Raw genomic sequence first — 27,940 nt, 5'->3', positions numbered from 1 at the left:
GGTTTTTGCATAGCGAGGCAGTTTTTTTGTGCAAACGATACGAAACATCGGAGAACGTGTCAATCGTGAAGTCTGTTTCAAAGGCACATTGGCGGTCGTTTCCTGTTTGCGAATGGCGACACTTGTGCTTCTTCTTAGTTAGTGTCCGACCTGGCAAAATTCACTGACCATGATTGTACACGACTGTTTTGTGTTCTTTGGGATAGATTTTGTCCGAATTTCTAGAGTAAAAGCATTTTAATCTCTATGCAATTGCATGTGAAGCATTTAAAGAACAGTTTGTGGCTGCGGAAAACAAAAAACAACAAAATAAGAGAGCAGTGTATGCTTGTGATTATACAACTAGTAGTGTAAACGATGCCAATGATCCAATTCCACCTAATTGGTCCAAAACATCGACGCTAACTTACATTAGCCTGTCTATGGCATTTCGCGTGATAGGCTAGCATTAAGCTAGCAGCCCTTGGCTCATAATCAATTTGGTTGAACGCTTTGGGGTTCATATATACGATGCTTAATTCTAGTTTGTGTCCATTTTACAGTAAATGCGCTGCCTTTCTGCCTTTTTTGTTTGGTGATGTGCCGGAATTGTTTTTATGTGAAATATGTGCCTTCTCAATAAAGGTTGGGAAACATTGACAAATACGTGCAGGCGGAAATCCACAAGTAACCCCTGCCCTTAAAAAAAAATGTTTATGATAGCCCGCAGCCGCAGCATGACAGCAGCAAACCACAAGTTTTTTTCGAAAAACAGCTCCTCAACTCACTTTAACATTGTTTCCTGGCGGCTGCGGCTAAGAAATACTTTTATCTTAAAAATCGGCAAATTGGGCCAATAGGCGTGAGTTTCACTGTGTAGTAGTTTGCGGAGGTGAGACGATTATCAGCACAACGATGTCAAGAGTACAGCAAAGAATTCTCTGTTCTAAGTCACCAAAGGCAACTTGTAATCCAAATTGTAAATTCCGGGGATTTCTCACCACCTTTGTAGACACGTTCACAGTCCGAATGGAAGCCCCGGTGAGGCTTTTCCTGCCCGTTTGGTGGTTTCCTGCGTCCTCCCGCCCTTTTTACTGGTACCAAGGCGTCTTGCGGACCCAGTGCAGGGTGAAGCCGGCGTCCGTGCGGATTTTGATGGACGCCGCCTCGGCCTCGCGGACCGTCTCCTTGACGGACTGCATCAAGTTCTGAGCGTTGTGGACCAGCATCTCGGTGGCCTGGCGGGAGAACAACGCACAAAACATTAAGAGCGCTGCTGGAACAGTCTGGGATTTTTCATCATTCAGTTTGGTTTTTTTGGGAAATAATTCTTTTTTTTTGGAGTGGAAGGTGAAAGAAAAAAAAGTTATGAACATTTTTGCTCTTGTCATTAACTTTAGTTAGTTTTCCAAACATAAACTGAAGTTTCAGTCACCATTATTATTATATTTTCTTAAAGGATATTTTTTAATTTTACTTTGTTCAAAAAGATTTTCCAAGTTTAGTTTTAGTTAGTGTGTTTGTTTTTGTTGACTATAAAACTAAAAGACCCTCACCTGTTCTGACTCCTCTTCGCTGATGTTGGTCCGACCCAACATGGTGGCCTTGACCGTGGACAGGATCTTAAGTTGGGTGCTGATGGTGGGAATGCGTTCGCACACCTGGAGTTGAAGGAAGAAAAAAAGTCACTTGGACCAAGTCGACTCGACTGAGATGTCACGTGTCGTGCGCGCTTGCGACCTGGAGCAGGTTGGTGCGGATGCGCTTGTCGGTGCACTGCTTGGCCACCTCCTTGGCGAGCCGCGTGACCTCGTCGGAGGCCTTGGCGATGTCCTTGGCGCACTGGATGAGGGCGCGCTTGTTGCCGCTGCCGCCGCGCACCAGCCGCGACATCTCCGCCATGAGCAGCGCCATCCGCTTGGCCGCGCCGATGATGTCGTTGCCCTGCGGCGCACACCGGCACCGCGTCAACGTCACATGACAGTCTCACACGCTAAAAGTGTTTCCGAAAGCGAGCCGCTCCCACTGGCACTTTGGCGCTTCCGACGGCGGCTGCGTACCTTGCTGGACCACTTGCGGGCCTCGTCGTGAAGCTGCCTGGCGGCCACCATCATGGGCTCGTTGACCATGTCGCCGGCCTTCTGCTCGGGGAACTCCTCGTCCTTCTCCTCCGGCGGCGGCGGCCTGGGCGGAGGAACCTCGCCTTCGGGGAGAGGAGGCTTGGGCGGAGCCGGCTCGTCGTTAAGCTGCGGGCCACACGAAGATTTTTGGCCGTTTTGTCAGGAGGACTTTTTATGTATTGGCTTGACTCACGTTGAGTTGTTCCAAATCGGGAGGCGGCGGTGGGAAGTCGGGCTCTTGAGGTTGGAAGGCCTCCCTGACCTTCGCGACCGCATCGAGAATCTTGTAACCCGAGTCCAGGAAGCCCTTGCGAAGATCTGCGGGGAAAGAGAAACGCATTTTAGGAACGGCGGGCGAGGCGGCGTGACGGACGTGACGGGCGTACTGGGATCGTGGATGTTCCCGGCTACGGCTTTGGCGTCCATGACCATGGGCGAGATGGTCTGACTGAGCCGGTCGGACGCCGCCTTGACCGCCTCTCGGAATTTGGGGTCCTCGGAGTTCTCCACCTCGCGCTTGGCCACCAGCAGGATGCGGTTGGCGCGGCGGGCGATGCTGGTGGCGCCGGCCACCAGCATCTGCGGCTGCTGCATGTCCATGGCCACGCGGCACTTGTCCAGGTCCTTCTTGATGGCCTCCTCCGACGCGTCCAGAAGCGACTTGGTGTCGATGGCCTCGTCCACAAGACCTGAACGCACGCACGGCCGCGCTCCACATTAGGATGATGTCAAAACGACACTTGCCCGCCTTTGCTTCTTTTTTTTTTTTTTGACAGGCTGCAATTTTTGGTACCTGTCATCTTCTCGACATTGTCGATCCACTGATTCTTCATGGTCTCGAAATGTTCGTAGGCGGCCTGGTTGCCGGGGTTTCTCAGCAGGATCCTGGCGGCGGAAACCACCTGCACGCACGCACACACGAGTTCAGTCCAGCCGTCAGTTGGCAGCCCAACTTCAGCACATTCCGCGTTTTGGAAAAGCCTCCGGCGAGCCAGGAGGAGTTGCTACCTGCGGCGTTAAGTCTCTGGTGGACTTGACGGCCGCCTGGATGCCCTCCACCGTGCTCTTGTTGGCCGTGCCCACGGCGGCCGCTTTCTCCGCCGTGGCGCCCAGTCTGTTGGCGTGGTTCTCGAAGTTGGTGGCCCGCTCGTCGAACACCTGCGTGCCATCCAATTGGAAGAGTAGCCACAAGGTTAGGCGACTCGGAAACAAGAGTGGCAAAGAGTAGGTGACACTAGACGTATGGCGGTAGAGAAGAAGGCTGAATATGAGCATTCAGGACATTTCTGCGGCGTGACGAACGTCTATCGGAGCTTAACGCTGACCTCATCCCTGTTGGGCGCGTCCAGAGGCGCGGTGGCGGCCACGGCCAGCAACTTGATGGGCGTGGTGGTGTCGCTGAAGATGTCGGAAACTTCCTGAGTCATCGCCGCCTGCATTTTCCCTTTCAGGTCCTGGAAGGGACGTGCAGATGTGAGCGTGACTCAGCAACTGCATTGTTGAATTATTTCATGACATTTCTTTCTGTATTTTTCTACAGCTGTGTTGTTGTAGTGTGCTTCTTTATTTTTCAACCAATATTTTCTAATAGTTTTGTTGCAATGGTTTAATATTTTCATGGTTTTTTTTAATATTATTTTACATGGCTTGTAGTTCTGCAGCTAGCCACCAGGGTGGGCTGTTTGACAGTGCAAGACGGCAAAGCGACTGTTGTCTGACCATTAGGAGTATTGTGCATGACGTCATCTTACTTTCAGGGCCTCCTGGAGCTGGTGAGCGATGGCGCGCGCCTGAGGAGAGTCGCCCTCGCCGCGAGCCGCCAGGTCGGCCAGCTGGGCCATGAGCTGCTCCACCTGCTGGCATTTGCCCAACAGCTCCTGCCTGTAGGGGCCCGGCAGGGCGTTGGCCAGCCGGCGGCCCTCCGCCACCATCCCGCGGATGGCCGCCTGGCCTGCGGACGCGGGGAGAGAAAGTAAGCGGTCAGCGCACGGGCCGCATGTGAGGACGGCGCAAATCAGACGAGGGCACGCACCCACGCCGTTGTCGTCGATGTTGGGGTTGTCGATCCAGCGCTGGGCCTGCTCGAGTTTTCCTTCCAAGTGGACGTCGGCTTTGGCGGGTCTGCTGTTGGCCACGGCTTTGTTGGTCTTGGACTGCAGATTCTGCAGCGCCGTGGCGATCTGTTTGGCGAAGGCTCTGGCTTCGGGGGTGTCGCCTTTTCCTCTACGGGACACATCAGCAATTTGTTTCGCTAAAAATACAAACTAACGACATTTCAGGCATTCTTCTTGCTCGCACTCGCCACAATCTCAACGCTTCTCGTCTAGACAACTGCAACGGAGACCAAGAAGCAAAATCATGATCCCGCCGTAAGAGACTTACTGTCTCCTGAGATCCGACAACTTGGCGGTCATGCCGGCGATCTCGGCGATGGAGCGCAGGATGTCGTCTCGCTCTTTGGGGTCCTCGCACATGTCGGCGATCTTCTTGGCTTCCGTGAGGAGAGCCTTGATGTTGTCCTCCCCCTCCGGAGGGCCGTTGGGGTCGGCCAGCCAGTTCTGCGGACGTCGGGAAGAAAACGTGAACGACTCGAGTCGCCTCGTGGGCCAAATGTTGCGCTCGCGGAGGGGGGCGGGGCATCTGACCTGGGCCGCGTCCATTCGCTTGGCGATGGCCTGCTTGGAGTTGGTCATGGCCTCCAGCTTGCGAGCGGCGTTTTCCACCTTGCCGGTCAGGACGTCCAGACCTTGCGACACCTGCTGGGCCTTCTGCATGGCGGCCGGGGACGCACCTTGACCTCTGAGGGTGGCCGCATGGATTCGGACAATAAAAGCGACATGCATGCAAACCAACTGACGTCGCATTCCCAAAAATAAAGTCGTTAAAATTGTACACGTGAGAATCTTTCATTTCGTGGAGAAATGTATGTTGCGTTTTGTCGTCGGTACCTGGCCCTCATCTCCGACACTTGGTCCGTCATGTGACCCAAAGTCTTGGCGGTTGCCAGAATATCTCGGCGCTCCCGCCCGGCACACAGCTCGCCGACTTTGCCGGCTTCGTCCAAGATCTGCCGGATGGCCTGCTCGCCCGCGTCCCCTGCGAGCGCAAGACGGGCGTCACCACGCTAACGAGTCTGCCACCGTGACGCGGCGCTTGTCGCGACTTCGCTACCTGGTGGGGCGTTGGGATCGCGCAGCCAGTTCTTGGCCTGAGCCATCTTGGAGTCGATCAGCCCCAAAGCTCGTTTCATGGCCTCCGTGTCCTGCAGAAAGATGGAAAACGTCGTTCGGCAATTTCATGGCATCGCGACTGTTTGGTGTTCATCGCAATGAAACTTTTGGGAACGTTGGGCGTCAGGCGACGTCCTTGCGGGTGGCAAACTGCGAGTGACCAACGCTCAACTGAAATCTTGGACAAAAACTTTTGGCCTTCGGAGTGACCCCACCGCATGTGCGCCATTAATCCAAGCAACAGAAGAGTCCAATTTTTTTTTTTTCAATGGCTCTGCTTTAATCAAATCACATCGAAGGCCTGGTTTCGAAATCGTGCCACCCGGAAGTACGCGCGACGTGCTGGTGAAAAGGTCGACACGCCGGCAAACAGCAGATGAGTTTAACGTGCTCTCACCACACTTGCACTTCCAATGACGCGTTTCAAACATCCGCATGTTAAACGACCCCACGCTTCATCGGGCTACGCAAAGTCATGCCGCCGCCGCCGCCGCCAACAATCGGCGAGTCGCATTACGGAAGCCAAATGTCCTTCCAACGTCCGCTCGACTTGAGAGTGATGGCGGCCCAAAGCAAGCGCACGACAGTCACAGAGTGGAAGCCGCCTCAGTGTCGACAAGGTTTCGCGGTCGACCGAGAATCAGAACTTCCTTTGCACCGACGCCGACGACAAGGGCTCACAAGTGGGAGAAAGTCGACGTGAGTCTTCCGAACGAAAGTTTCAAGCAAACCAAAGAAAATCATGCAAGTCGGCTCCACACGCGACAATAACGCCCCCCAAAAAATGCAGATTTTTAAATGGAAACCGGCAATCCAAATCACGCAAAGTCACGTCGCGTCTCATGAATACTAAGTCACGTCTTTCTTAAGTTTCAAGTCCTAAAATTGACGACTTTCGTCTGACTTTTGTCCGCCCGTCTTTGCCACATGCGCATTCAGGAAGGAAAGACGCAAAAACACAAAGTCAACAAATTGTCATCGTTAACCACTCCTCAAAGCACACCGACTTATTAGCATCGGAAATGCAAAACGATGACGTCACAAAAAGCGCAAGACGACACACGCACAAACATGTCGGAGACAAGCGACTGCACAACGAGTGACAGACGACAGAGAGAGAGGTGACGCTTACCTTCTACAGAAGGGGGAGGTGAAGGGTGAAAGGAACAGTCAAAAAAAAAAAGAAGAGTAACCACATAAATACAAAACATTGTTCCGGAAACTGAAATGCAAGAAGAAAAATCCAAACAAAAGGTGAGGAAAGTGGTTCAAGAACGAGCAGTTTGGAGAGTGAAGCAAAAACCGAATAAAAGACGACCTCGGATAAAACGAGTCCCCTGCAGCTATTGGTGAAGCCCGTCACATGCATGTGCCTTTAAGAGGCGGGGCTTGGACCAGGGGTGACGTTGGCCAGTCTGCGTGAGTGTCTGGCGGTGAGCTCACGTGAAGAAATTAATATTTAAAAAATACATTTAGAAAAAGCAGTTCAACTTTATTCGAATAAACATCAAATGAAGAGAATGAAATAAAAATTCATGCGACGTTAACACTGTGTGAAGATCGACCAATTACTGAGGACGTTTCGAGTCAAAGCACGTCTTTAAAAAAGTGCCCTCGAGTGACAAAGCAAGACACGGAGCAGCACAAGGTTCAAAGAATGAAAGCAGAAAACCATTTTTGTTGTTTTTGGGGGAGGCGGGAATGGCGCACACACACAAATGGTTGTCCTGGCGTTCGCACCTTGTTCGCCCAGGCGTCCTCGTCCCAGGACGTGAGCTGCAGCACCCGGATGATCTCCACGATCTCGGCGCTCATCTTCTCAAAGGTGAAGTTGCGGTTCTTCAGCGCCTCCTCCACGCCCTGGCCGCTCGACGTCTTGGTGGTCACGAAGATTTTGATACCTGCACAGCAACGCCACGCAATGAGGCCTCCGAGCCAAGCGGCAAAGCACGCGTGCGGCCGTGTCCGGCGGCGCGGCGCTACCCGAGATGAGGATGGGCAGCAGCTCTTTGACCGTGTTCATGGAGTTGACCAGCATGACGCGGTGCTCCTGGTGAGTCAGCTCCTGCTGACGCTCGTCGATCATCTTGGCCATCTTGGTCATTCCTGGACATTGAAAAGCACAGAAGTGAGTTCAACCGCTTTCGAATTCCCGTTAAAAATGTACAAATGTGAGCTCGCGTACGAAACGCGTCCGTTCGCCACCTGTACCTGGTCCGAGATTCTTTGTGTACGTGATCAGGTCCGCCATGGACTCCACCACCTCCGCGACCGTCAGGTACTCCAAGATGCCTTTGCATACCCGGATGATTTTGCGCACCTGCGTTGAAAGTGCGAGAGGGCCGTTAAGACCGCCTGCCCGTTTGGAACGCGGCGGCATCGGCGTCAGCACGCGGCGAGGTACCTCGGCCTCGTCGAAGGTGAGGAGCAGGTCCGAGGTTCCGGAGAGGATGCCCCGAGAGCCGTCGATGAGGTAGTCCCGAGCGGGAACCGAATACGGGTCGGCTTTCAGCATGGAGGCGGCCTTGACCAGCTTCGTGCAAGCGTTCTCAACTCTGGGGAAAAAAAAAGAGGACGTTCACCTTCAACGCGAGTCTCCATCTTCTCACCATCACGTCATTTGCACGACCATTTTGCGACATTTCCTTCCAGCGCCGTATTTTTTTTTTTTTTTTAACTAGACGAGAAGCACCAAGTTAAGGAAGGCAAATCCAGAGGCGACATGTCCTTCACAGCAACGAGCGTCCGTTCATGGCGCGCCTCCGGATGCTATATTTAGCGGGCGGCGACGCATTCCGACACACGCGTTGATGGATGACGACAGGGTGACGATGTGACTCGGAGGCGCCAAATGTGTCGGGCGGGCCAACCTGCGCCTGCCAATGCATTTCATTTCTGACCTTGCGGCGAAGGGGGGGGGGCGCTCGGGGGGGTCTTGAGATATGTCGTTTGGCTGCGCTCTCGCTCGGTGACGTGCAACAGGCGGCAGCTGAGCGCCGCTTAACGGTTAAAACGATCTTCCCAAAGCGAACAAAAAGCCACGTCTGAGACGCTTTCAAAATAAATGCGCCGATACCTTGACTGGCGAGTTTCGTTCGGTCCCGGACTCGGATTTCATTTTCCGCACTCAAGTGAAATGAAATGCCATGAATTCATCGCACGATCGACTGTATGATCGGACTTTGATTGTGTTTGATATTAAAGGAAATGGCGAGGACTGGTGAGTGACGTGGGTGTCAGTGACTTTGAGGTCGGCGTTCCTCAAGTCTGAATGTGCCCATGACGTGTTTTTCTTTCGGTTTACCGTCTTACCAAGCGCCGGTTGTAACTTTGAAAAAAGTCACTCGAAAGTCAAGGTACAAATGTCGACAATCGGTCGGTTCTCTTGCACGGGCAGCAACGTTTGCCGCCGCCAAGAGGACGACGAGACGACTTACTTGATAAACGCCGGCGGCATGTCTCTTTTCATGATCTGGTCATCTGTGGTTTGGACCGTCTCCTTGCCCACCTGGAAGAAAAACAAGACGTGTTCAATCAAAAGACTGCAAAACGTGGCCGAGGCGTCTTGTTCAGCAAAGTAATCAAGTCGGCGGGATAAAAAAAAAAAAACTGGAACGAAACGACTGGTTCAGCCAAAAATGCGAGCAAATTTATGCAAAGCTGCAAAGTAAGCAATCGTCCATTTGTGTGACATTTATCCCGAATGACTATCACAACAGTCTTTGGACTTCTTCAAAGCGTCGCTTTGTTTGTCCGGATGGCACAAATTGTCTTGCCGCAGTCGTCCAAATGTGTAAAACAGCTGAGCGCTAAAATGACTCACCAACCCCCCCCTCCTCCGCCGCCGCCGCAATGACCTAAGCGCCATTGGGGGGATGCAACTCACCCATGTCAAGCTCCTACGGGTGAACGATTACACACATTGGTGCAGGGAAGGAGGTCGGGGGGGTCGAGGGGGGGCGTGGTATGACTGCATCCGTGCATCGCTACCCAAACGGGGCGTCGACCAACGAGGACGCAACACAAGAAGCGAATGGGCTCGCTGACACTTCTCCACGGTCGTCGTTCCAAATGTCTTGAACAAATATTTGCTTTGAGACGCTTGCAGCGCACAACTAGTTGGGATCGCGGCCACAAATGTAATCTGCTCCCGTTCGGAGTCCGAGTGGACGCCGGTGCCAAATTTGAAGCAAATCTCTTGAGTCATTCCAGATGTGCCGACAACCCAAACACACCAAAACGTCCAAAGAGATTAAGAAGGTGACTTGCCGCAATCCTTCTCCAAGTAATCGTTTTTGACTCGATTTGTTGGAGAAGATGCTGAACGTCTTCCCGATTGGTCGTCAACGGTTGGACGTGGCGCAGCGTCAAATTGACGAGGAAGTGCAGGCAGCCAAGTCAGGAAGACCCGGCAGCTGTCGGCTCAGCAGTGGGGGGGGGTGCGAGACAACCAAAAGGGAAAGACCCCCCCCCCCCCAATGCTCAAGGCCGCAGGCCAGAGCACAAGATGAAGTGCATTGCATTGTTGTTTGCATTCAACAAAGAGTTTCAGGGTCACCAGAATAGACGCCGTCCGTCCGGTTTGATTTGCGAGTGGTCGCCTTCACCTCGTGCGTGATGAAGGCGTTGACCTCGAAGGGGACGGCGGCCTTCATCGTTCAATCGTTGCTCAAAAGCTGTTTGTTGGCTTTGTGAACTCACGGGCTGCTTTTGACGGGATCCAGCGAGGGTCGGGAGGGCGGGACCGCCGACAACAACGCCAACATCGCTACCACAACAACTCCTACAAATAAAAATCTTCAGGCTCGCGACCAAAACCTCCGTTTCGCGCCGGCTTTCCAGATGGTTCATACGGTGAGCGGGACTGACGACGCATTGTGCTCGAGCTCGCCGCCATGTGAGAGGCGCCGTCTGTCTGAGCCGCCTTTCATTCTCCCGCCGGAGTGATGTGCCGTCCACAAAGCCCGTTGTGTTCCGAAAGAGAGCGGCCACTTCATGCACGCCGTCGCCTCAACATTTCCACTCCGGACGCAAAATGTGACGGCGGACCAAGTGGCACGCCATCCTCACGGTCGTGTTTCATTCAATGTTGTTTGCGGAAGCCGCCGCACACTTTGAAGTGAAAGACTTTTCTGGGAAGCTTTTGTGTGGAAAAGTTCTGGAATTTGTTCTGTGGGTTTCGTCCACAGCAGACTCTTGCAAACGCAAAAGGTCGTCACCAGAACGTCTCGTGCTCGTTTATTCGAGGTTGTGAAGTGGCGCGGTCGAAAGGCAGAAAGGTGTGTCCCGAGACTTGTCCGTCCTGTTCCAGACTGAAGGAAGACGAGGAAGCGCTTGCGACTGCGCTTCAACAAAGCACCGATTGTGCGACAGTTTCCATGTGAAGGACGACACACGGAGGGGGGGGGCGCTTGATTTACGAAGCGTTCGCACAGGCAAAAACAGGCGCAAACTTGTTGGCAGTTGCGGAAGCCGATCAACGCGTCAGGATTGTGTTTGCCAAACGTGCTAAAATGTTTGCGCAGACAGGACTGTCCTGTGCATACAAACAGATTTGGTGACCTAAAACTGAGATGAGCTGGGATGGCTCATCCGACATCTTTTTGTTCTGTACCGTCCGTCTCTGAAAGGCAACTGCAGTTATTGCGGTGCCGGAGGTGAACTTTAGGAAATGCCAGACACAAAAATTAGGGCGACATACGTGCAATTTCTTGACTGATCTAAGGGCTGACATCTCCAGTCACAAGAAGGAGTCATGCCAACTAGCGCAAATGGATTTTGGTCACTTGAGGACAATGTGATCATTGGTTCTGGCCTCTCCCGGAGCAGTTTTTTGGGTTGGCTTAAAACTTCGATTTTGTTGTCGTCCGTCAACATTCACGATTGCATCACTCGAAGCGCTCTTTTAAAAAGATGATCTCAACCGCATTTGCAAGTTGCCAACATCGCACAAGGTTCGCTGGGATGCGCCCACTTTTAATCATTTCGGTCAATCGGGCCCAAAGTGCTTGGAAGGGCCGGTGCACTCGGCGTCTCCCGGGGCAGTCCGAACCTTGCGCAACACAAACAGGAAGCGAACACTCCAAGGAAAGCCGGCGTCCCGAGCATTCCCGTCTTTATCCCAAAGTCTATAAAAAGCAGCCATAAAAATGATGCAGTGCCACACGGCTCCAATAGGAGTCTCAACCAAAAAAGAACGGCTGCACGGATAAAAGGAACTTCCCCGTTTACAATCGCGACGCGCCTTTTTTTAGCCGCGCATTCGTTGCCGCGTCATTCAGCACGGCGGCGCGCGTGGCGGCCGGTTTGGTTTGTGATTATAGGCGGCTCACGAGTGAGTCATTGCGGCCGTGTCGTTGTTGTGCAAGCTTCTGTCACAACATGAGAAGTACGCTCTCGAAATACAGCAAAGGCACTTTGTGCCTCGCTACTTTTAAAAGTCATCCGCTGCCAGCTCAGGTCAAATACATTTTTGAAAACTTTAGGACGTTGATAACCGTCAATGGCAGTGAACGCATTAAGCAGGTTGAGAGCAACTTCTTTTAAGTTTTCCTAGACTTGAGATAGAATCCGGAGCTTTGCTTTGGTTGCTTCTGTTTGTTGGTTGTGTCCTGAAGTCTTGAATGTTTGATGAGCTCTCTTAGCAAAGCAGACGGTCGTCATTTTGAAATTTCGAAAAACGCCGCTGTATCGCGTCCTGATCTTGGAACTGATATCCAAATTGAAGCGTCCGTTTGAAAATGTCTCGCCTGATCATCGGACTGGAAGCTGACCCACATTTCATTTTAAGCTGCTTGTTTAAGGGGATCACCTCTAAGCACCCCCCCCCCCCCAAAAAAAAAAAAGGTGAGCCGAGATGCATGCCTGCTCACTGGGAATTCCTCCCATTCGTTTCTCATAGGCATCTGGCTCGTCGTTTCAATCGGAGCGGAAGAAAAAAGGACGATGCTGTGAAGTTGGATCTTCTCGTGACGGCCTCCAAGCAGCCAAAGAGCACGTGAACAACTTCCCAGCTCTCTTAACTGACTCCAAACTCTCAAGCAACTTTTCCGCTCGGTTTTTTTACCTAAATCATAATGAGATGTCGTGCAGCATTGCCAACGTGTACGCTAGCGCAGCAGTAAAGTCAAAACTTGAGGAAATCTCACAGTGAAAAAAAAAACAAAAAAAAACCCCAATTCCAGGTCCTAAAATAATCACACCAAAAAGTGAGCGTGCCTCCTTGTACCGCCTGGCGATTCGGAATATTACCCCAGGGGCGATTCTTGTGACCGGCGCCATCAAACAAGTCAATTTTGCACCAACAATTTGACTCAGGAACATTCTCGCATCTCCGCTGCAAGACAATACCCTCACAGGAAGCGTGTGCGCAACATGTGCTTTTCGATGCCACACGGACAAGCGAGCGAATGGCGCGGCCTCGCCCGGAGGATGTCGGCAAACTACGCAATTAGATCAGACGGCAGCTTCCCGTCCCTTTGCAGGAGCACATCTCCGATTCTTCATCGACTTGACAGCTGCGTGGTGAAGATCACTCAAGAAAACATTCAGAGCGCGGCGAACATTCTGCAAGTCTTCACGTCATCACCAATCGAGAGAGAGAGAGAGCGCAAGGTTCTATTTTCCCTCTGAACTTTGCATGAGTCATGAGCATAACCCGACAGATCACTTGGAACTGAAGTGTCAATGTTGTAGGGTTGCCATAGTAACTGGGAACAGTCACAGACGCTCATTGATCCAGCCGCAAAAAAAAAAAAAATGATATCTTGGACGACACAAATCGAGAATGGAATCACTTTTCCAGTAACTTCGGACGGATTCTCAAATGTTGCATTTTTTCATGCTTTGCTGTATTGTGCTTGCGAAGCACATTGAGTTGTCTCGTGTATGAAACGTGCTCTACACGGAAGTGTCCAACTTGAGAGTTCACAATACTCGAAAACCACCGGAAAGAAATTGACCACACACAGGAACTACGCTCATACAGTTTACTGTATCAACTAAGCGCTTTTCATTTCCTCTTGTCTTCTTTTTTTTTTTTAACCTTGTGGTATGTTCCAGATGGGCGACGGTTTCTAAAATGTGGCTTTGATGAAGACCACAGTTTTTTTTTTTTTTTTTTAAGCACTTAAGATAGTCACGTCTGGAAACCCCAAGAGGAGGGTTGCCCTCGAGGGCCCCAATCAGGTGCGTTATAGGAGGGAAACATCTAAAACAGGCAGGAGAGCGACCCTCGAGGACGGGAGTTTGACACCGGCACATTAGAGACCCATCAGGAATGGGGGACCCTCCCAATCAGGAACCCCTATGACAAGTTTTTTTTTTATCATTTATTTCATCATATTCATCTTTAATCATCAATTGACCGGTTTGTTGTTGTATTATTTCCTTTATTTGAAGGGAGAGGCTCATACTTCTCACATGCCCCCCCCCCCCCCAAAAGAGGTCTGAACTTTTCTCTTGAAGTACATATATGTATTAGGAAAACAGCAAGGGCCCCAAAACAGAACCTTGTGGAACACCATACGACACAGGGACAGAGCAGGAATCAGTGCAAAACCACTCTAGAGCGCTACCGCTAATGCCCACCTGATGCTGTAAACGAGCCAAACGCTGCAGTTCGATCAAACAAGACAAGACACACATAGTCTCCGGTGTCGTTTGCATTTTCTTGAAACTTGACTGGAAAACTTCCATGACATTGTGTTCACCCAAGAAACATCTTAGCTGCATGTGCACCAGAGAGGGATTGAAAGTGCCTGATGTCGTTTCGGTGCACAGTTGTGCCTACGAGAAGCTACGGTAGACAGGAGGGGCCATTTTCAAGGGGAAAAAGGGCGTCAATGATTTGCCCCGTCAAGAAACTTGAGTCGCCTTTCCACCTCTTTGATGACCGCCAATCCCACCAATCCCACCAATCGTCTAGTAACGTCCCCCAAAAAGTTTGCTCGGAGCGCTACAAGTGGCCTTCTCAATGCAACAGCGGCGGGAGTCGGCGGTTCACTCACCCGGACCAGGTTGCTCACCGCCGCCTGCACGGCCGCCACCGGCGCCGTCAAGTCGGGGATCGCCTTGCCGTCCACCTCGCCCTCCTCATGCATGATCACCAGATGGGAGATCTGCTGAGCCACCGGCTCCAAGATACTTTCTATCGTCTTCGTGTGAAACACCGGCATGGCGAGAAGAGTCTTTCAAACGCAGGAGAAGGAGAAAGGGGAGAAAAGTCAAACTTCCAAGCTCCGGAGGAGGCCGCTTCTCCCAGTCAGGCGCCCGCTTTCGAGTGACTTTTTTTCCGCCCCCGCAAGCTCGGACAGTCGGCGTAAGAACCATCAAACTCCGTAGACTAACTGAAGCGGGTTGACGTCACGTTACGATGCCCCGCCCCCTCAGCCAATCACAAGGCGGGGAGGTGGCTTTTCCTCGCTTCCCATTGGCCGAAGCGAGCCGTCGCTCAACATACCGAGCCTTCCCTTCCCTTTCTTTTCCGCATCCCGTTTGGAGATCCGATTCGGAAAGCTGCTGTCCCGAATTACGTAATAGATTCTCATGCCCTAAAAAGGCGAATATGTGTGTGTCGTGTTTGTCACATTCCACGCGCGGAAACTCGACCGGTTGGACGTGTTTTCACTTTTTTTTTCTTAACACAGCTGATGATCACAACGCAAAACAAAACAACAAAATCTTACCAAGTTATCTTTCATGCCCGAATAAACGACAAAAGGATGACACTGAAATCAAATTGATACTATTGTCCTTTTATGGATGGTTTTAGCTGGTTAAAGTATGCCATGGTGCATAAAAAGCAAAAAAATAAATCAAACAGGATTTATTCCCGATCATTTTAACTGGCCAGAAGATGCAGTGGTAATTACACGATAACAAACATGTTGCATTTATTAATAATCCTTTGGACTGGCTAAAATATAACAAAATTGGAATGAATATTTTTACTATAAAAAAAGTATAGAAACAAGAGTAATAAAATATTACTAGACCATTGTATTATTCTTTAGTCACCCCTCCCAAAGCAATATACCGGATATTCAAATAATAGAATAATTTTTACATTTATTTGATTTGATCACAATAACTATTCATATAATTCAACTTAATAGAATTAATATAACTAATAATAATTGCTCCAAACTTCTTATCAGCAAACATGCAAAATGCAGTATGTGATAATAAAGTTATCATCCAAGTGTGTGACGTCATGGTTTTGAAAATATTGATTTGAAAAGCAGCAAAGGAATTTGAAGCGAATTCCACAAAGCGCTGCAAGGCAGTGGCTCGTTTCCTAAAAAGGACACGCGAGCCCGAGGAAGGATTCGAGGAAGTTTGACGAGCTGCGTAAACAATCTAGTGTTGGATATGTTTTCCATGTCGACATTTGCAGGACGTTATACATTCTGCTCAAGCCCACTTGCAGCGGGCACCTCTGCTTGGAGCAGTTGGAATGTTATCAGAATGAATCAAGTTGCATTTTAACCCCAAGAGTTCATTTGTTTTTTGGGGGGAAGTGCGCCTGCTTATAGTTGTGATGCCCCTTCATCAATAATCGTAGCTGTATGTGTGCCCCCCCCCCCCCCCCCTCAGGTGGACGCCTCGTCGGGCCCAACCTTTGCACGCCCCTGCTGGGCAGACAAAAAAAAATGTATTTTTGCAACACATATTGAAATATTACGAGAATATAATCCGAATTTTTTTCTCTCATTCCATCCAGAGCGATAACAACTCGAGTCCAGTCTCAATTTAGAATTCGGCGGTGTCCTGCTGTTTCTGTGCTTCTCCGCTGACTGACGACAAGACCCTCCCCACTGTGGAATGTGTCGAGCTGGTGAAGGTGGGTGGTCCTCCCCCCCTCCCCCTTTGTCCCCCAATAGAGCAGATAAGAAGAGCTTGCATGCAAAGTGCATCAAAGTTTGGAATGCCTGAAACGAGGGGCATGAAAATTTCATCGAAGGAAACGTGAGACGCGGACGCTATCTTGTGGACAAAAAGAAGGAAGCGAAACCAAGTGGTAATGCGCCTAATGACCACTTGAGGGCACTAAAGTCTTCATGCGTGCTTGTAAATACAATAAATTGATCCTTGGTTAGTTTCTTGTGAACTCTAACTTTACTCTTCAAACTTTTCTTTCATATGATTATCCTAGCCAATATATTTTTTCCATGGAAAAAATAGGACTTAGTCAGGTTTTCATTTTATGAGTTTATTTTCAGAATATTACGTATTAGACGTGTACTACAATTTAAGATATTTTTATCATAAAAATACAACTTGCCTCATCTTTGTTCTTGAATACAAATCAGACTTATTTTGAGTTTTAAATGCATCTCGACTTTATTGTACTACTAGTCAAACCTTTGACCTGTTTACTTATCTGATCAGCGTTTTCCCGTTTTTTATCCGAGGAGACGGCAGTGGCGCTTCTGCCGTCGCCCGTGACAAAGTGCTCTCCTCAGCCCTGACTCAGAGTTGGTGTGTGCGTGTTGCTTCCTCTCGCTCCTCCTCCTCCTCCTCCTCACTCGCTCTCCTTCGGCTCACTCGGCTCCCTCGCTTGTCACTCATTGCTTCCGCAGCTCTCACCATCTTTCGGAATATCCTCCTCGCGTTCTTCCCGGTGGACGCCGCCACCCGCCGTCACCATTCCCACCCCGGAGAGTTCCACGCTGGCAGCCCAGCCCCGTCCCCGGCTGAGCATCGGGCGCAAGACCCTGGTGGCGGCCGCCGTGGGGGTCATGCTGGTGCTGGTCCTGGTGGTGCTCATCCCGGTGCTGGTCAGCTCCGTCGGAGGGGGCGAGGAGGGCGGCGGCAGGTTCGAGATGCTTGGCACCTGCCGCATGGTGTGCGACCCCTTCGCCACCGCGGAGGAGCCGGTCACCGTCGAGCAACAGGTGGACGACCAGGCCGACACCAGCGACCGCAGCGTCGGGCCGCCGCTGCCAACTTTTGCCGCTCATGCCTCGCAGGGCAGACCCGGCCGCCCGGGCAAGCCTGGACCCCCGGGGCCTCCCGGAGAGCCGGGCCCACCGGGACCCAAGGGACCGCCTGGTGACAGCGTGGACCTGGTACGCACTGGAATTCTGGGATTAGGGGGGACGGGCTCGGTCAGCACGCCCATCTACAACACCACGCCCCGGGTGGCTTTCTATGCGGGGCTGCGGAACCCGCAGGAAGGCTACGACGTCCTGCGCTTCGATGACGTGGTGACCAACATCGGAGGGAACTACAACGGCGCCACGGGCAAGTTCACGTGCAAGATTCCCGGCACCTACTTCTTCATATACAACGTTCTGATGAGGGGAGGAGACGGCACCAGCATGTGGGCCGACCTGCTCAAGAACGGTCTGGTGGGTAACGCCGACTTCCTGAAGAGCTTTTCACCGTTGGCTGATGTCCGACCAGTTCCGGATGTTTTGCCTCTTGCTTGAAGTCAGCTGGGATCGGCTCCAGCACAAGCAAGACCCGAATGAGGACGATGGAGGAGTCGGAAAATGATTTATTTACTGTACATTTTTCTTGGTCTATCTATGCCAGCGACGTATAGTGACGGGCAGAACGATGGCACGCTCTTCCACTAGATGGCGCAGTTCCCGTTAACCACCTGTTGCTATTTAAACAACAGAATAAGAGCTTTGTGTCCCAACTACTATACTGCTCAGATATCACAAAAAGTATTTTTTAAATCAACTGCAACAAGATCATCATTATTTCAGTGCGTTAAAATAAAATTTCCGGCCATCGCCCCGTACGTGTGTGACTTGAGCAAGCGCAGTAAATTCTGACTTGACGCGATAGGAAACGCTACATGACACAGCGCGGTAAAGCCACCAGTCCAAACGGTGAAGTCACGCGTTCATGTGTGTCGTGATCTCGGTTGCAGCCTGCAAAAAAAAAAAAAAAACGACAACACGCCGTGGCGGGCTGCCAGATTGCGTACGCGAGGCAAAGCGAGACGAGTGTGATGCGCAACCCGCCGCACATCAAACCGGCGCCCGAGGTGTTGACAAACAAGTTCAAAGCGCTTTGAAATAGAAAATACAAACTTGACGTCCGTGCACGTTGGGTTTATCTCACGGCCGGCCCGGGCCAGGCAGCGCCGGCGTGAAAACCAGGTATTGGTTCCGCTCACGGATGATTTGGTAAAGACTCGGAGGCCTCAGGTGATGGCGCAGATCAAACACCACGCAAATGGGAACTGACACGCAAACATGATGGCAGTCCAGATAGAATGTGCAACCTGGAGTAACACTTGTTTACCTACAGACACTTTCCTGACCTATTTTGAGCCAAAGCACATCTAATATTTGTTTTCAAACAGTGCTAGTATAACTTTAACGAGTTTTGTGGGTTACTTGAGAGCGTTAAAATATCACAAATCGCTCTCAGTCCAACAAGGCGACATTCCCGCCAAAGTTGCCAGCTTTAAAAAAAAAAAAAAAAGCCAAGGACAGACGCGAGGTGAGCGTCCGAGGCGAGCCTCTTGCCACCCGTCAAAAGTTTTAAGGGGAATTTGAATGCCCTCTCGCCCTTTGGTGTCTTAATGACGCGCATGGGATGTGGCACTCGAGTCGTGGCGGTTTCATACACTCCGCGCAGACGGGCAGTGATGATGAAAGTGTGCGATTTGAAAATTAGATGAATAAAAAACAAAAGAGGGAGGGCTGGGCGATTTGGTTGTCAGTTACGCGCATCCTCTCAGGCGGGCTGAGTCAAGCCGAAGCTTTACACTTGAGTCACCGCGTTCTTGTGTCCAGCACACCCTTAAGAACACACACGGAGGATTCCTCGCATCAGCACGTTTTTTTTTTTTTTACGCTTTCAAATTTTGGTTTTGTCGGCAAAAATATGTTCGTGGTGCTTCACTTTAATTCATTCCGTGACTGGCCAGGAAGGTGAATCACTCGGGTCTCAAATTTAGTTTCTTGATTGAAATGCATGGAAAGGCCATTTATCCGTTTTATCAATCCCCCGGAAAAAAGAAATGCAAGCACAAAACGCAGCAAAAATGTTCACTCTGACTAGAACATTAGCACGTGAACTGATGTTGCTGTCTTCATCTGTTTCTGAGTCAAGGTCAAACTTTTGTAGATCAATTTGCTATTTATGCTCAGGTCGTTTTTATCAGTCACGATCATTATCTGCATGAGAATGTGTCCTATTTTACGAAAGAAATTTGGACATCAAATATATGGGACGCTGCCGCCACCTAGTGGTGAAGCTTAAGAAAACGAGTCACACTCTTGCTTAGAACACAACACAAAAGAACCATAACTGCTCAACAGTCATGCACGTGGAGTCAACTGCCCCAATTGGTTGTAACTTGAGCGTTTACTTAATCGCAGGTCAGGGCGAGCGCCATCGCTCAAGACCAGGACCAGAGCTACGACTACGCTAGCAACAGCGTCATCGTGCACTTGGACGCCGGCGACGAGGTCTACATCAAACTGGACGGCGGCAAGGCGCACGGCGGCAACAGCAACAAGTACAGCACCTTCTCGGGCTTCATCCTGTACACCGACTGACGAGCGGCGCTCGCTGACTTTTGAGCCAAGCCAGGCCGATGTTGCGGATCGGTTCCTAACGGTCTACCTCTTTATTCGTGCGTTGTCTCTGGGAGGGCGGAAGGGGGTACATAAACCATGAGGGGCCGCCATGATTCTGAAGAGGCGCCGCCCGGTCTCGTGTTTGTTGGTGTTCTTTGATTTAGTTGTCGTAGTCGTCGGATAAAATGTTGAGTCCTTTGAATTCAGCCGCCAAAATGAGATTATCCATTTGGGAGACAATAAATTGACAGTGTTACTTTGCATATTTGCTACATGCAATTCCACTCATTGGTTGATTGTTTTGTGCACAAATCCCCCAGAACTCGCTGAAAATGTTTTTTTTGTCCTCTTTCGGAAATGCGTATTGAACACCCCATAGTTGAAACCACGTCAAAATAATACTCTTTCAAACTCATCTCACCTTACCTTAAAAAGTATTTGGCTGAAAATTTGATTTAAAAAAAAATATATATATACATAAAAAAAGCACCATTAACGCGTGTGTGACTTCCACTAACAACCCAGGCTAAACTTGGGATCAGCTGCAGCACGCCTGCAACACTTGCGAGGATAGGTGTTAAAAAAAATGGACGTACGGATGCGCTTTGACACCATCGTGTCGCATTTTGAAACTTCATTGAAAAGGCACAAAAAAGAAAACAATTTTCAACAATTAATGGGGGTCAAAAAAATGGAGATTGGTGAATTTGTGAATAGTCGGGGGTTCAGCGTCCAATATCAAATCTGATTGTGAATTTTGTCAATCCGAGTCGTGCACATGCATCCCAGTGTGTGTGAGTGTGTGTGTCTGTTAAAATCTTTTCAAACTGTCGTGATTCTTTCATGTGATGTGCTCGCAATTAACATCTTGCATGCAAAAAAAAAAAATAAAAATCCACGAGCCTTCCAACAAATGACCAAACATAAAGAAAATGTGTTCAAACTTGCTTCGGTTTCAGTGGACTTTTTTTTTTCTTCATTAAAGAAGAAGTTCATCACGTAAGCAGTTTCCGGTCTTTCTTTTTTCTGAAGTGCGATATTAAAAAGGTTGGGAAAGACAACAAATTGAGTTATGGGGTCATCTCACGGCAAAGATGTTCTGATTTTCTTCCAACATTTTGAACAAAGTACCATCTTAAAAAAAAAAAAGAAAAAATACAACAAAAAAAAGAATATTTGCTATTATTCAATTTCATTATTAATTAATTAAAATGCAATTGCGCGTATTCGAAATATAAACTATGCCCAAATTAAAGGATTAAATGCAGTGAAATACAACTGAACAATACAAATGCAATTATGTTGTGTACCACTAGAGGGAGCCACTGACAATTATTTACATGGCATGAGCATGCGCGTGGCTTTAATCATCAAAAATCAGAAAAGCCGATCATTTTGGAGCGCTCTCTTCATTTTTACCAGAGCTGGCGGTTCCAAAATTGTTTGGTTTTTAATGTTATACTTCATACCTTGCTTTCTTTCTTTCTTTTCCATTCAAGAAAAAAGTTCTTTCCGCGAATTATAAAGTATGTCAAAAGTTCGCCAAGTCGGGTGTTCGGGACACGTCATGACAAAGCTTGGCGCAGAACGTCATCCGGGGGGATGAAAAAGCGACAAGACAGTCGCTTCCGGACTTCAACTGTAAAATCAGATTCATTTCCGCTGGAGATATGGTCAGTATTGCGAAAAGTACCACTGAGGTTCTAAAAGTCAAAGGCCAAGTTGCGACGGTGTCAAAAAGTTCCAGTGAAAAAAGGCAGTTGGTGAGTATTCAGTGTCATCCCCCCCCAAAAAAAGCCAGCAAAGTCGCAGAGCTGATTTAAAAAAAAAAAAAAAAAAAAGAGCAGCGACTGGATTGCTTCGCAGTGTCAGAGCATCACTGTTATTTAATGCCTCGCAGACAGACAGCTCACTTCCTCCAGACACAATTAAAAGTGAGTGACCGTGCCTCAGCAGAGGTCAGCCGAGCCACGGGGGGAGGCCGAGAAGCTCGCTCGCTCTCGGGCGCGATGAGAGCATCGTCAAATTAGAGACTTCATGTCACAATGTCAAAGACGAACCAACGTCCCCCCGGCGCGGCGACAAAGCGTCGTCCGGAGAACATTCCTCGCCGACCTGAACGCTGCGAGTCCACGTTTCCAAAATCAAAAAAGGATTGTTTTCATCGAGACTATCCAAAAACAAAAGGAATAGCAAGAGGAACAGAAGGGGAAAGAAGAAAAAGAGGAACGGGAGGAAGAAAAGGAATTTGAACAAAAATAGGAGGAAGAGGGCATCGAGTGCAAATAAATTCTTGTAAACATGAAAAGAAAAAAGGGAAATTGCAATTTCACACCAAAACAAAGAAACAAGTCTCTTTAGCAAGAACCATAACGTTGACACTTCCCGTATTTTGGTCGGCTACAAAAATTGATGCGACGGTCCCGATACGGGCCCCGGGCCCGGAGTTTGACACCCGTGATATAGATGGATCGCGAAGGCTTTTCCGGATAATCCCCTCGGCGATCCCACAAAGATGCGCTCGTGTTTGGGCCGGCCTAAAGCGAAAGTTGCGAGTCGGGCTTCTGCCTCTTCGCCGACGTGACGTGACGTGACGTGATTGCAGCCTCGCTTTTGTTTCAACATCGCAACCCCCCAATTAGCTCAGCGGGAGGCATTCCAATTAGAGACGGATGCCGCGGCTAAATTCGACCCGTGCCTCCCGAGCCATGTTCCGACAATGTCCTTGCACTTGAAAGCGCTGACACTTAAACAAACAACACATCGCCAACTCACTTGCGATGAGAAGCCAGCTAAGTATTGATATCAGAAAATAAAAGTCAAATATTGAAAATACATCAAACATTCTTAATTTTCCTCATGGGTTTAATAATAATAAAAAGTTAATGTCCTCGAAATTCCAAACGAGGTGAGCTAGCACGCTAACAATTCCCGACCCGATACGTTTAACTCTTTGTCATCACGGAAAGCAAATAGAGCAGAAAGTTTGCCGCGGCAATCGGACAGCGCCGAGAGGCCGGCGGTGCGCCTACACGTGTGCACCCATGCACACCAGCGCCGCCGCCGCCGCCTGCGTCTTCGCGCTCCTTGGGAGAACGTGACAGCGTACGCCACGCCACGCCACGCCGCGCCGCGGCCGGGGGAACAAGTCCAGTGTGTCAGTGACTCAACACCAGTGCCCCCCCCCCCCCCTCCCATGACTGAAGCGGGCCTAACGCGCGCCGACAGGTTGACTCATGCGGCTGGGGATGCTCTGCTGGCGTGTTGCCTGTCTCTTCAGCTCACCCCACGTCGGCGCGATGCGGCATGACAACGCGCTACAGAGGCGCTGGCCGCGGACGGCCTCGGCCTAGCGTGACGCCAGACGCCACACTTCAAGATGGCTGACCGCGGAGGGCCGCTTCATGCTAGCCGTTGGTGTCGAGCTGCATTTGCCAGCCGCAAGGTTTTGTGCCTTCTGACTTTTATACTTTCATAGAATAGTTATGGAAAAAAAACGGTCCCCTCATGACTTGGCTTTTTAAACAAAGAGGTCGCCCACTCCGGTCCTCGAGGGCTCCTATCCTATCCTCATGTTTGAGGCGTTTCCCTCCTCCCGATTGGAACAATCACGATCGTTTTCAGGCTTCGTGATGAGCTGATCATTTAAATCGCGTGCGTTCGGAGAAAGGAAAGAAAGTCGGAAGGTCGGGGTCGGAACCGGACCGAGATCGCGATTAGAGGGCGGGGGACTGACTGGCAAAAATTGGTGGCTTTCGTTTCGCGAACGTGCAAGTTTTGTAATCTGGGAGGAAGCCGCAGTGCCAAGTGAAAACCACATTGAAAACCCGAACGTGCAAACCGTCAGCAAGATATTGCTAACGATTCATTTGCAAACCTTGATAACGCTCTAAATTGCTTGTAAATCCTCGAGAAATAATAAGAGCTTTCGCCCAACATGTTTTTCCATTCCGGAGTCCCAAAAACAATAAATTTGCGTTCATGTGGTGAACAAAAGCAATTTAATACCACAATTAAGTCGTCATTAACATTTTGTCTGCTGTTTTTGTTTTTTTGTTTTTTTGAAACACTCGCCCATCTCCGCCTTGCCTGATGGTTGGTGGGCGTGCCGTGATGAAAAAGCGCTCAGGCAGATAACTGTGCGGGCGCCCGCAGGGGGGCAAAGCGCAGCGACGACCAGATTACAGACGCCCGCTGGCGGGATAGCGTGAGCAGGTGGCGGCGGGATGCGCCACGCCATTAGGACCATCAAGCATCTCGGCTTGGTTAAAACCACAATTAGTATTCCGACAGGGTCGTTCCTTCGGGAGCTTTCGCACTTGCCGGTTCAGATAAAGTGCAAGCTTGCAAAATGCCGCCTTCCTGACGCTTACTTGTTAAAAGGCAAACTTGCTGCACCGGAAACAAAAGATGGAAGAAAATATTGACAATAAACTGAGTGCTGTGCTCACTTTTGCGTGCGGGCAGGACTACTTTTGCCACCTTTGATGCTGAAACAAACGACAATAGCAACGTTACGCACAAACCGCCACCCATCACTCCGCATTAGTGACTCGGTGGCTTGGAGGGCCCCGGACCGAGCCAAGTGACATACATCGGCGAGGGAGATGACATCATCGCATTGGCCCGCGTTCCTCAGCCCTCGTGTCCGCGGGTCTTGAGGCGCCTCTTCTGTCCAAGAAAGTTTTCCATTACATTGAACGGCCGCCTCGTCGCAAATTCACCCACTCCGAGAGTCGCGAAAAAGGCGAAAGAAACAGTGTTTGATTTAGTTTATGTTAAGTGGCTTGGTTTTACAAAGTGTGAGGCGAAAAAGGAGTGAAGGAAAGAAGAGAAAGTGTAAGAAAATACAGTCCAGTTGATTAAGTCACTCAACTGGATCGTTCTGGTAAAAATCATATTGTCTTCAAGTCCTCTGTGCGTGGGAAGAAAAAAAAAAAAAAAAAATTCAAATGTCTTTGTGCATTTGCAAAAAAGTGGAACTTTGTATATATTCAACTTATCCGTAAGCTTCTTTGACTGTCCAAACCTTCATGTTTGGATAAAAGCAACGCAAATTGAACGCGGAAATAGAAATTGGCAGTGCAAGTTGAGCCGACGTGTTTGTCAAGTGAACTCACGAGAATTTAGTAGGAAATTGTAGAAAATAAAGCACGACAGCGAGATTGTTTCTTCAATGCTTTTCAAATTCATGGCCAAGATGCTAACAAATGAAACTTGGAACAAAACGTGGGAAGTGGCTGTCACGCATGACGTCGCCAAAAAAGCTTGCGCTCGTTATTGTGTTTTTTTTAAAACATTTTTTGCCAAAATCTGGAGTTCAAATCTGTCAATTTCTGTCCAAGTGATGTCACGGCGACACTGACTGACACGAGTCATTTGGACGTTTAATGATGAAATGCTTCTTCGGGATTCGGATTATTTGGAATGGACAAATATTTGTCCAGAAATGCAAATGAATGGAAAAGCTTTCCACAGTAAGCGACTCCATCGTGTTTTAATAAATAGATTAAAAACACACCAGCAATTCTTCATTCATATTTTAGAAGCGGAATAAAACTAATAAATTCGGAAGAAAACAAAACCTATCGAGGTGCATTTGGGGTGCAAGAATTGTCCTAAAATATATTGACTAAAGTAAAAGTTAATTCATTAGTAATTAAAGTGCATGTTTTGTAAGAAATCCTACTAAATCGGGGTGAAAACGTGGCTCTGGTGACTAACCTCACAGTTAACCGTTTGCCCACCTTTCACTCCACGTGGCCATGTTGCGCCCGCCATTAGGACAAAAGCATCTTGGCGGCGTAGAGCAGCATCCCGCCCAGGCCGGTGGCGGCGGTCACGGCCAGCACTCGCACCAGGAGGAAGTCCATGGAGTCCTCCAGCTTGGTGTGCATCCGCAGGACCTGCCGGTGGGTGTCCTCGCGCGTGCTGGAGTTCTCGATGACGTGGCTGGCCAGGCCGCGCTTCTCGTTGAGCGGCATCTGCGCCGCCAAACGCTGCTCGGCCTCCTCCGCCGTCAGGCCGTCCCGCTGCATCAGGCGCGCCAGCTGTGTGGCCGGGTCGCTGGAAAGACGAAAAAGAAAAAAAACAAAAAAACTTGCATACTGTTCCATTTCCATGCACATGCAGTAAAGGACTTTATGTTCGTCGTCCAGTTTGAAGACAAAAATAGAATGATAAAAACTGAAATGGTGACAGGGTCAATATTTCGTGACTATTTTAGAAAATCCACAATGAAAAAGTTCTTCAATTAAGTCAGAGCTAATGCTACACTTCTCTCTATTTAATTGGCCTGATTTCGTTTCCTTACGTTGACAAAAACACGCTCCATTATTAATATATTTAACCATTTAATCATTTGACAGTTTTATTATTTGTTTGATTTAATCAGAGTGGCACCGGGGCCTTACCAGTAAACAACAACAGTGTGGTTGAGAAACTGCGTCAGCTTTCTGGTTTCAAAGAGAAGCGGCACGTCCAGCACAACGTAGCGATAGCCTGGAAAAACAAATTGCAAATCTTAAAATAGAAAATAATAATTGAATTCATATTGAATGTGTGGGCAACATACGATACAGAAGACCAGGAAAATTTTCAGGACACTCTCCTACTGACTTGAGGTTTTATTTCTTTTTGAAATTGTATGAAATCAAGTGTTACCTCTGAGGAAGTAAAACACGATCTGCTTGAGCATCTCCTTATGGATCGCCGGGTGCGTGATGGAGTTGAGCAGCTTGCGCTTCTCCTTGTCAGCGAAGACGAGGCGGCCCAGCTTCTGTCGGTCGATCTCGCCGCTCTCCAACAGCACCTCGCGCCCAAAGTGGAGGATGATGCGTGAGTGGGCGGGTGAGTGGGGTTCAACCACTATGTTAAAAAAAAAAACAACAACAACAACAAAAAACACATAGTGAGAAGGTTGGCAGGGTTTGCCGTCTAAAGTAAATTTCGGGTTCAATATATTTCGCCGACCTCTATGCAAACAGCCAAACAAACTTTCTGTTTAATTCCCACAGGAAGTGCCCGACTTTGAAATTTGCCGAACTTTTGGAAACCTGCTACTGATGTCAAATCACCTTTCCGTGCCACGACGTCCGCGTCGATGATGGGGCAGCCAAGCTCTCTCAGCATCGACGACACGGTGCTTTTGCCGGAGGCGATACCTCCCGTCAGACCCACCAAATACATCGCCTAAAAAAGAAAGAAACAAACAAAAATAGCAATGAAAACTAATCAAGGTTAATGTTCCGCCAATATCGAAATGGATTTTGGAATCAACCTTTATGCAATAGGTGGTTCAACACACTTTGTGTCATCTTTAATTGTGCTCACTATACGTTGCTGACATAGATAGACGAACAAGTGGAGTCATTCCTACAGATGCTCGCTGAGCTGAAGTTAGCAACATTTTTTGGAATTATGAGAGTACTTTTTCCACATGTTTATTAAAACACATACTTCTTACATAGACTTGCCATTTGACCAGCTGACTCTGTTTGAAACTAAACACGATTTAATTTGAGGCCATCACAAATCACCCAGCTTGCTGGTCATTTAAAATGACGTAACAAGGTGGTTAATGATCAACAAAAAGTTATTTTAATGGTGTCAGTACCTCGCAGTTGACAGCTATTTCAGAAACGAAGACGAATGAACACTTGGTTATGTGGACTTTAAGCTAATGCTAACAAGCTAAATGTCGACGACAGCGTCAAAAAGGCCGCAGATGGACCAACGGAAGAAGCCATCGTCCTCCTCAGAACGTCTCGACAACTTGACACTCGACAACAATCGGAAATGATCGATGTTATTTGACGAAATGTCAGCATAAAGTCGCTTGAGGTCAACTACATGCTAACAAGCGGATGTTGACGACAGAGGTGTCCCCGCAAAACAGCTCCGGTGTTCCAACTAAAAGGTTCCGCATACTCACGCGTTCCCAGCGCAAAAGAAGTGTTACTGTACATGAACATTTTTTACGTGATTTAAAAAAAATGCTTGGATAGTAAATTCAGGAATAAAAATAAAAATATTTCTATTCACAATAACAACTGTATTTTGA

General features: G+C 49.2%; 3 protein-coding genes across 3 annotated transcripts; 1 reads left to right on the top strand and 2 right to left on the bottom strand.

The window, feature by feature from the left end:
- Positions 1 to 321: 321 nt before the first annotated feature.
- Positions 322 to 14,702, bottom strand: LOC148317829 (vinculin). Its single transcript, XM_088284939.1, has 21 exons — positions 14,338 to 14,702; positions 8,767 to 8,837; positions 7,734 to 7,884; positions 7,541 to 7,649; positions 7,313 to 7,435; positions 7,070 to 7,230; positions 5,271 to 5,361; positions 5,048 to 5,195; positions 4,745 to 4,898; positions 4,482 to 4,657; positions 4,132 to 4,322; positions 3,851 to 4,050; positions 3,425 to 3,553; positions 3,108 to 3,257; positions 2,893 to 3,001; positions 2,486 to 2,788; positions 2,293 to 2,417; positions 2,040 to 2,225; positions 1,720 to 1,923; positions 1,536 to 1,640; positions 322 to 1,217 (listed from the first exon to the last, which is right to left on the bottom strand). The coding sequence occupies exons 1-21, from the start codon at positions 14,503 to 14,505 to the stop codon at positions 1,071 to 1,073; spliced, it is 3,201 nt and encodes a 1,066-aa protein (XP_088141065.1). The 5' UTR covers positions 14,506 to 14,702; the 3' UTR covers positions 322 to 1,070.
- A 2,247-nt stretch (positions 14,703 to 16,949) lies between these two features.
- Positions 16,950 to 20,824, top strand: LOC148317828 (C1q-related factor-like). Its single transcript, XM_088284956.1, has 2 exons — positions 16,950 to 17,682; positions 19,678 to 20,824. The coding sequence occupies exons 1-2, from the start codon at positions 17,071 to 17,073 to the stop codon at positions 19,855 to 19,857; spliced, it is 792 nt and encodes a 263-aa protein (XP_088141082.1). The 5' UTR covers positions 16,950 to 17,070; the 3' UTR covers positions 19,858 to 20,824.
- A 3,811-nt stretch (positions 20,825 to 24,635) lies between these two features.
- Positions 24,636 to 27,767, bottom strand: dcakd (dephospho-CoA kinase domain containing). The gene is made up of 5 exons (XM_088284529.1): positions 27,494 to 27,767; positions 26,955 to 27,069; positions 26,542 to 26,745; positions 26,292 to 26,379; positions 24,636 to 25,944 (listed from the first exon to the last, which is right to left on the bottom strand). The coding sequence occupies exons 2-5, from the start codon at positions 27,064 to 27,066 to the stop codon at positions 25,659 to 25,661; spliced, it is 690 nt and encodes a 229-aa protein (XP_088140655.1). The 5' UTR covers positions 27,067 to 27,069; positions 27,494 to 27,767; the 3' UTR covers positions 24,636 to 25,658.
- Positions 27,768 to 27,940: the final 173 nt, after the last annotated feature.

The sequence above is a fragment of the Idiotropiscis lumnitzeri genome, chromosome 20, assembly GCF_059441095.1.
Source record: "Idiotropiscis lumnitzeri isolate Australia: NSW breed Sydney's pygmy pipehorse chromosome 20, RoL_Ilum_1.0, whole genome shotgun sequence".
Lineage (NCBI taxonomy): Eukaryota > Metazoa > Chordata > Actinopteri > Syngnathiformes > Syngnathidae > Idiotropiscis > Idiotropiscis lumnitzeri.
Note: the sequence above shows the minus strand (reverse complement) of the source record. Positions and strands in the feature narration are given on the sequence as shown.

Bases quoted from the DNA above. Each gene is read 5' to 3' on its own strand.
- LOC148317829 (XM_088284939.1), bottom strand. From the start codon at position 14,505: ATGCCGGTGTTTCACACGAAGACGATAGAAAGTATCTTGGAGCCGGTG. The intron at 7,650-7,733 runs GTACCTCGCCGC...CTTTCAACGCAG, and splicing joins TCACCTTCGACGAGGCCGAG to GTGCGCAAAATCATCCGGGT. The intron at 3,258-3,424 runs GTCAGCGTTAAG...GATGGCACGCAG, and splicing joins ACGCGCCCAACAGGGATGAG to GTGTTCGACGAGCGGGCCAC.
- LOC148317828 (XM_088284956.1), top strand. From the start codon at position 17,071: ATGCTGGTGCTGGTCCTGGTGGTGCTCATCCCGGTGCTGGTCAGCTCC. The intron at 17,683-19,677 runs GTGGGTAACGCC...ACTTAATCGCAG, and splicing joins ACCTGCTCAAGAACGGTCTG to GTCAGGGCGAGCGCCATCGC.
- dcakd (XM_088284529.1), bottom strand. From the start codon at position 27,066: ATGTATTTGGTGGGTCTGACGGGAGGTATCGCCTCCGGCAAAAGCACC. The intron at 26,746-26,954 runs GTGATTTGACAT...TTTTTAACATAG, and splicing joins GGACGTCGTGGCACGGAAAG to TGGTTGAACCCCACTCACCC. The intron at 25,945-26,291 runs GTAAGGCCCCGG...TCGTCTTTCCAG, and splicing joins CACACTGTTGTTGTTTACTG to CGACCCGGCCACACAGCTGG.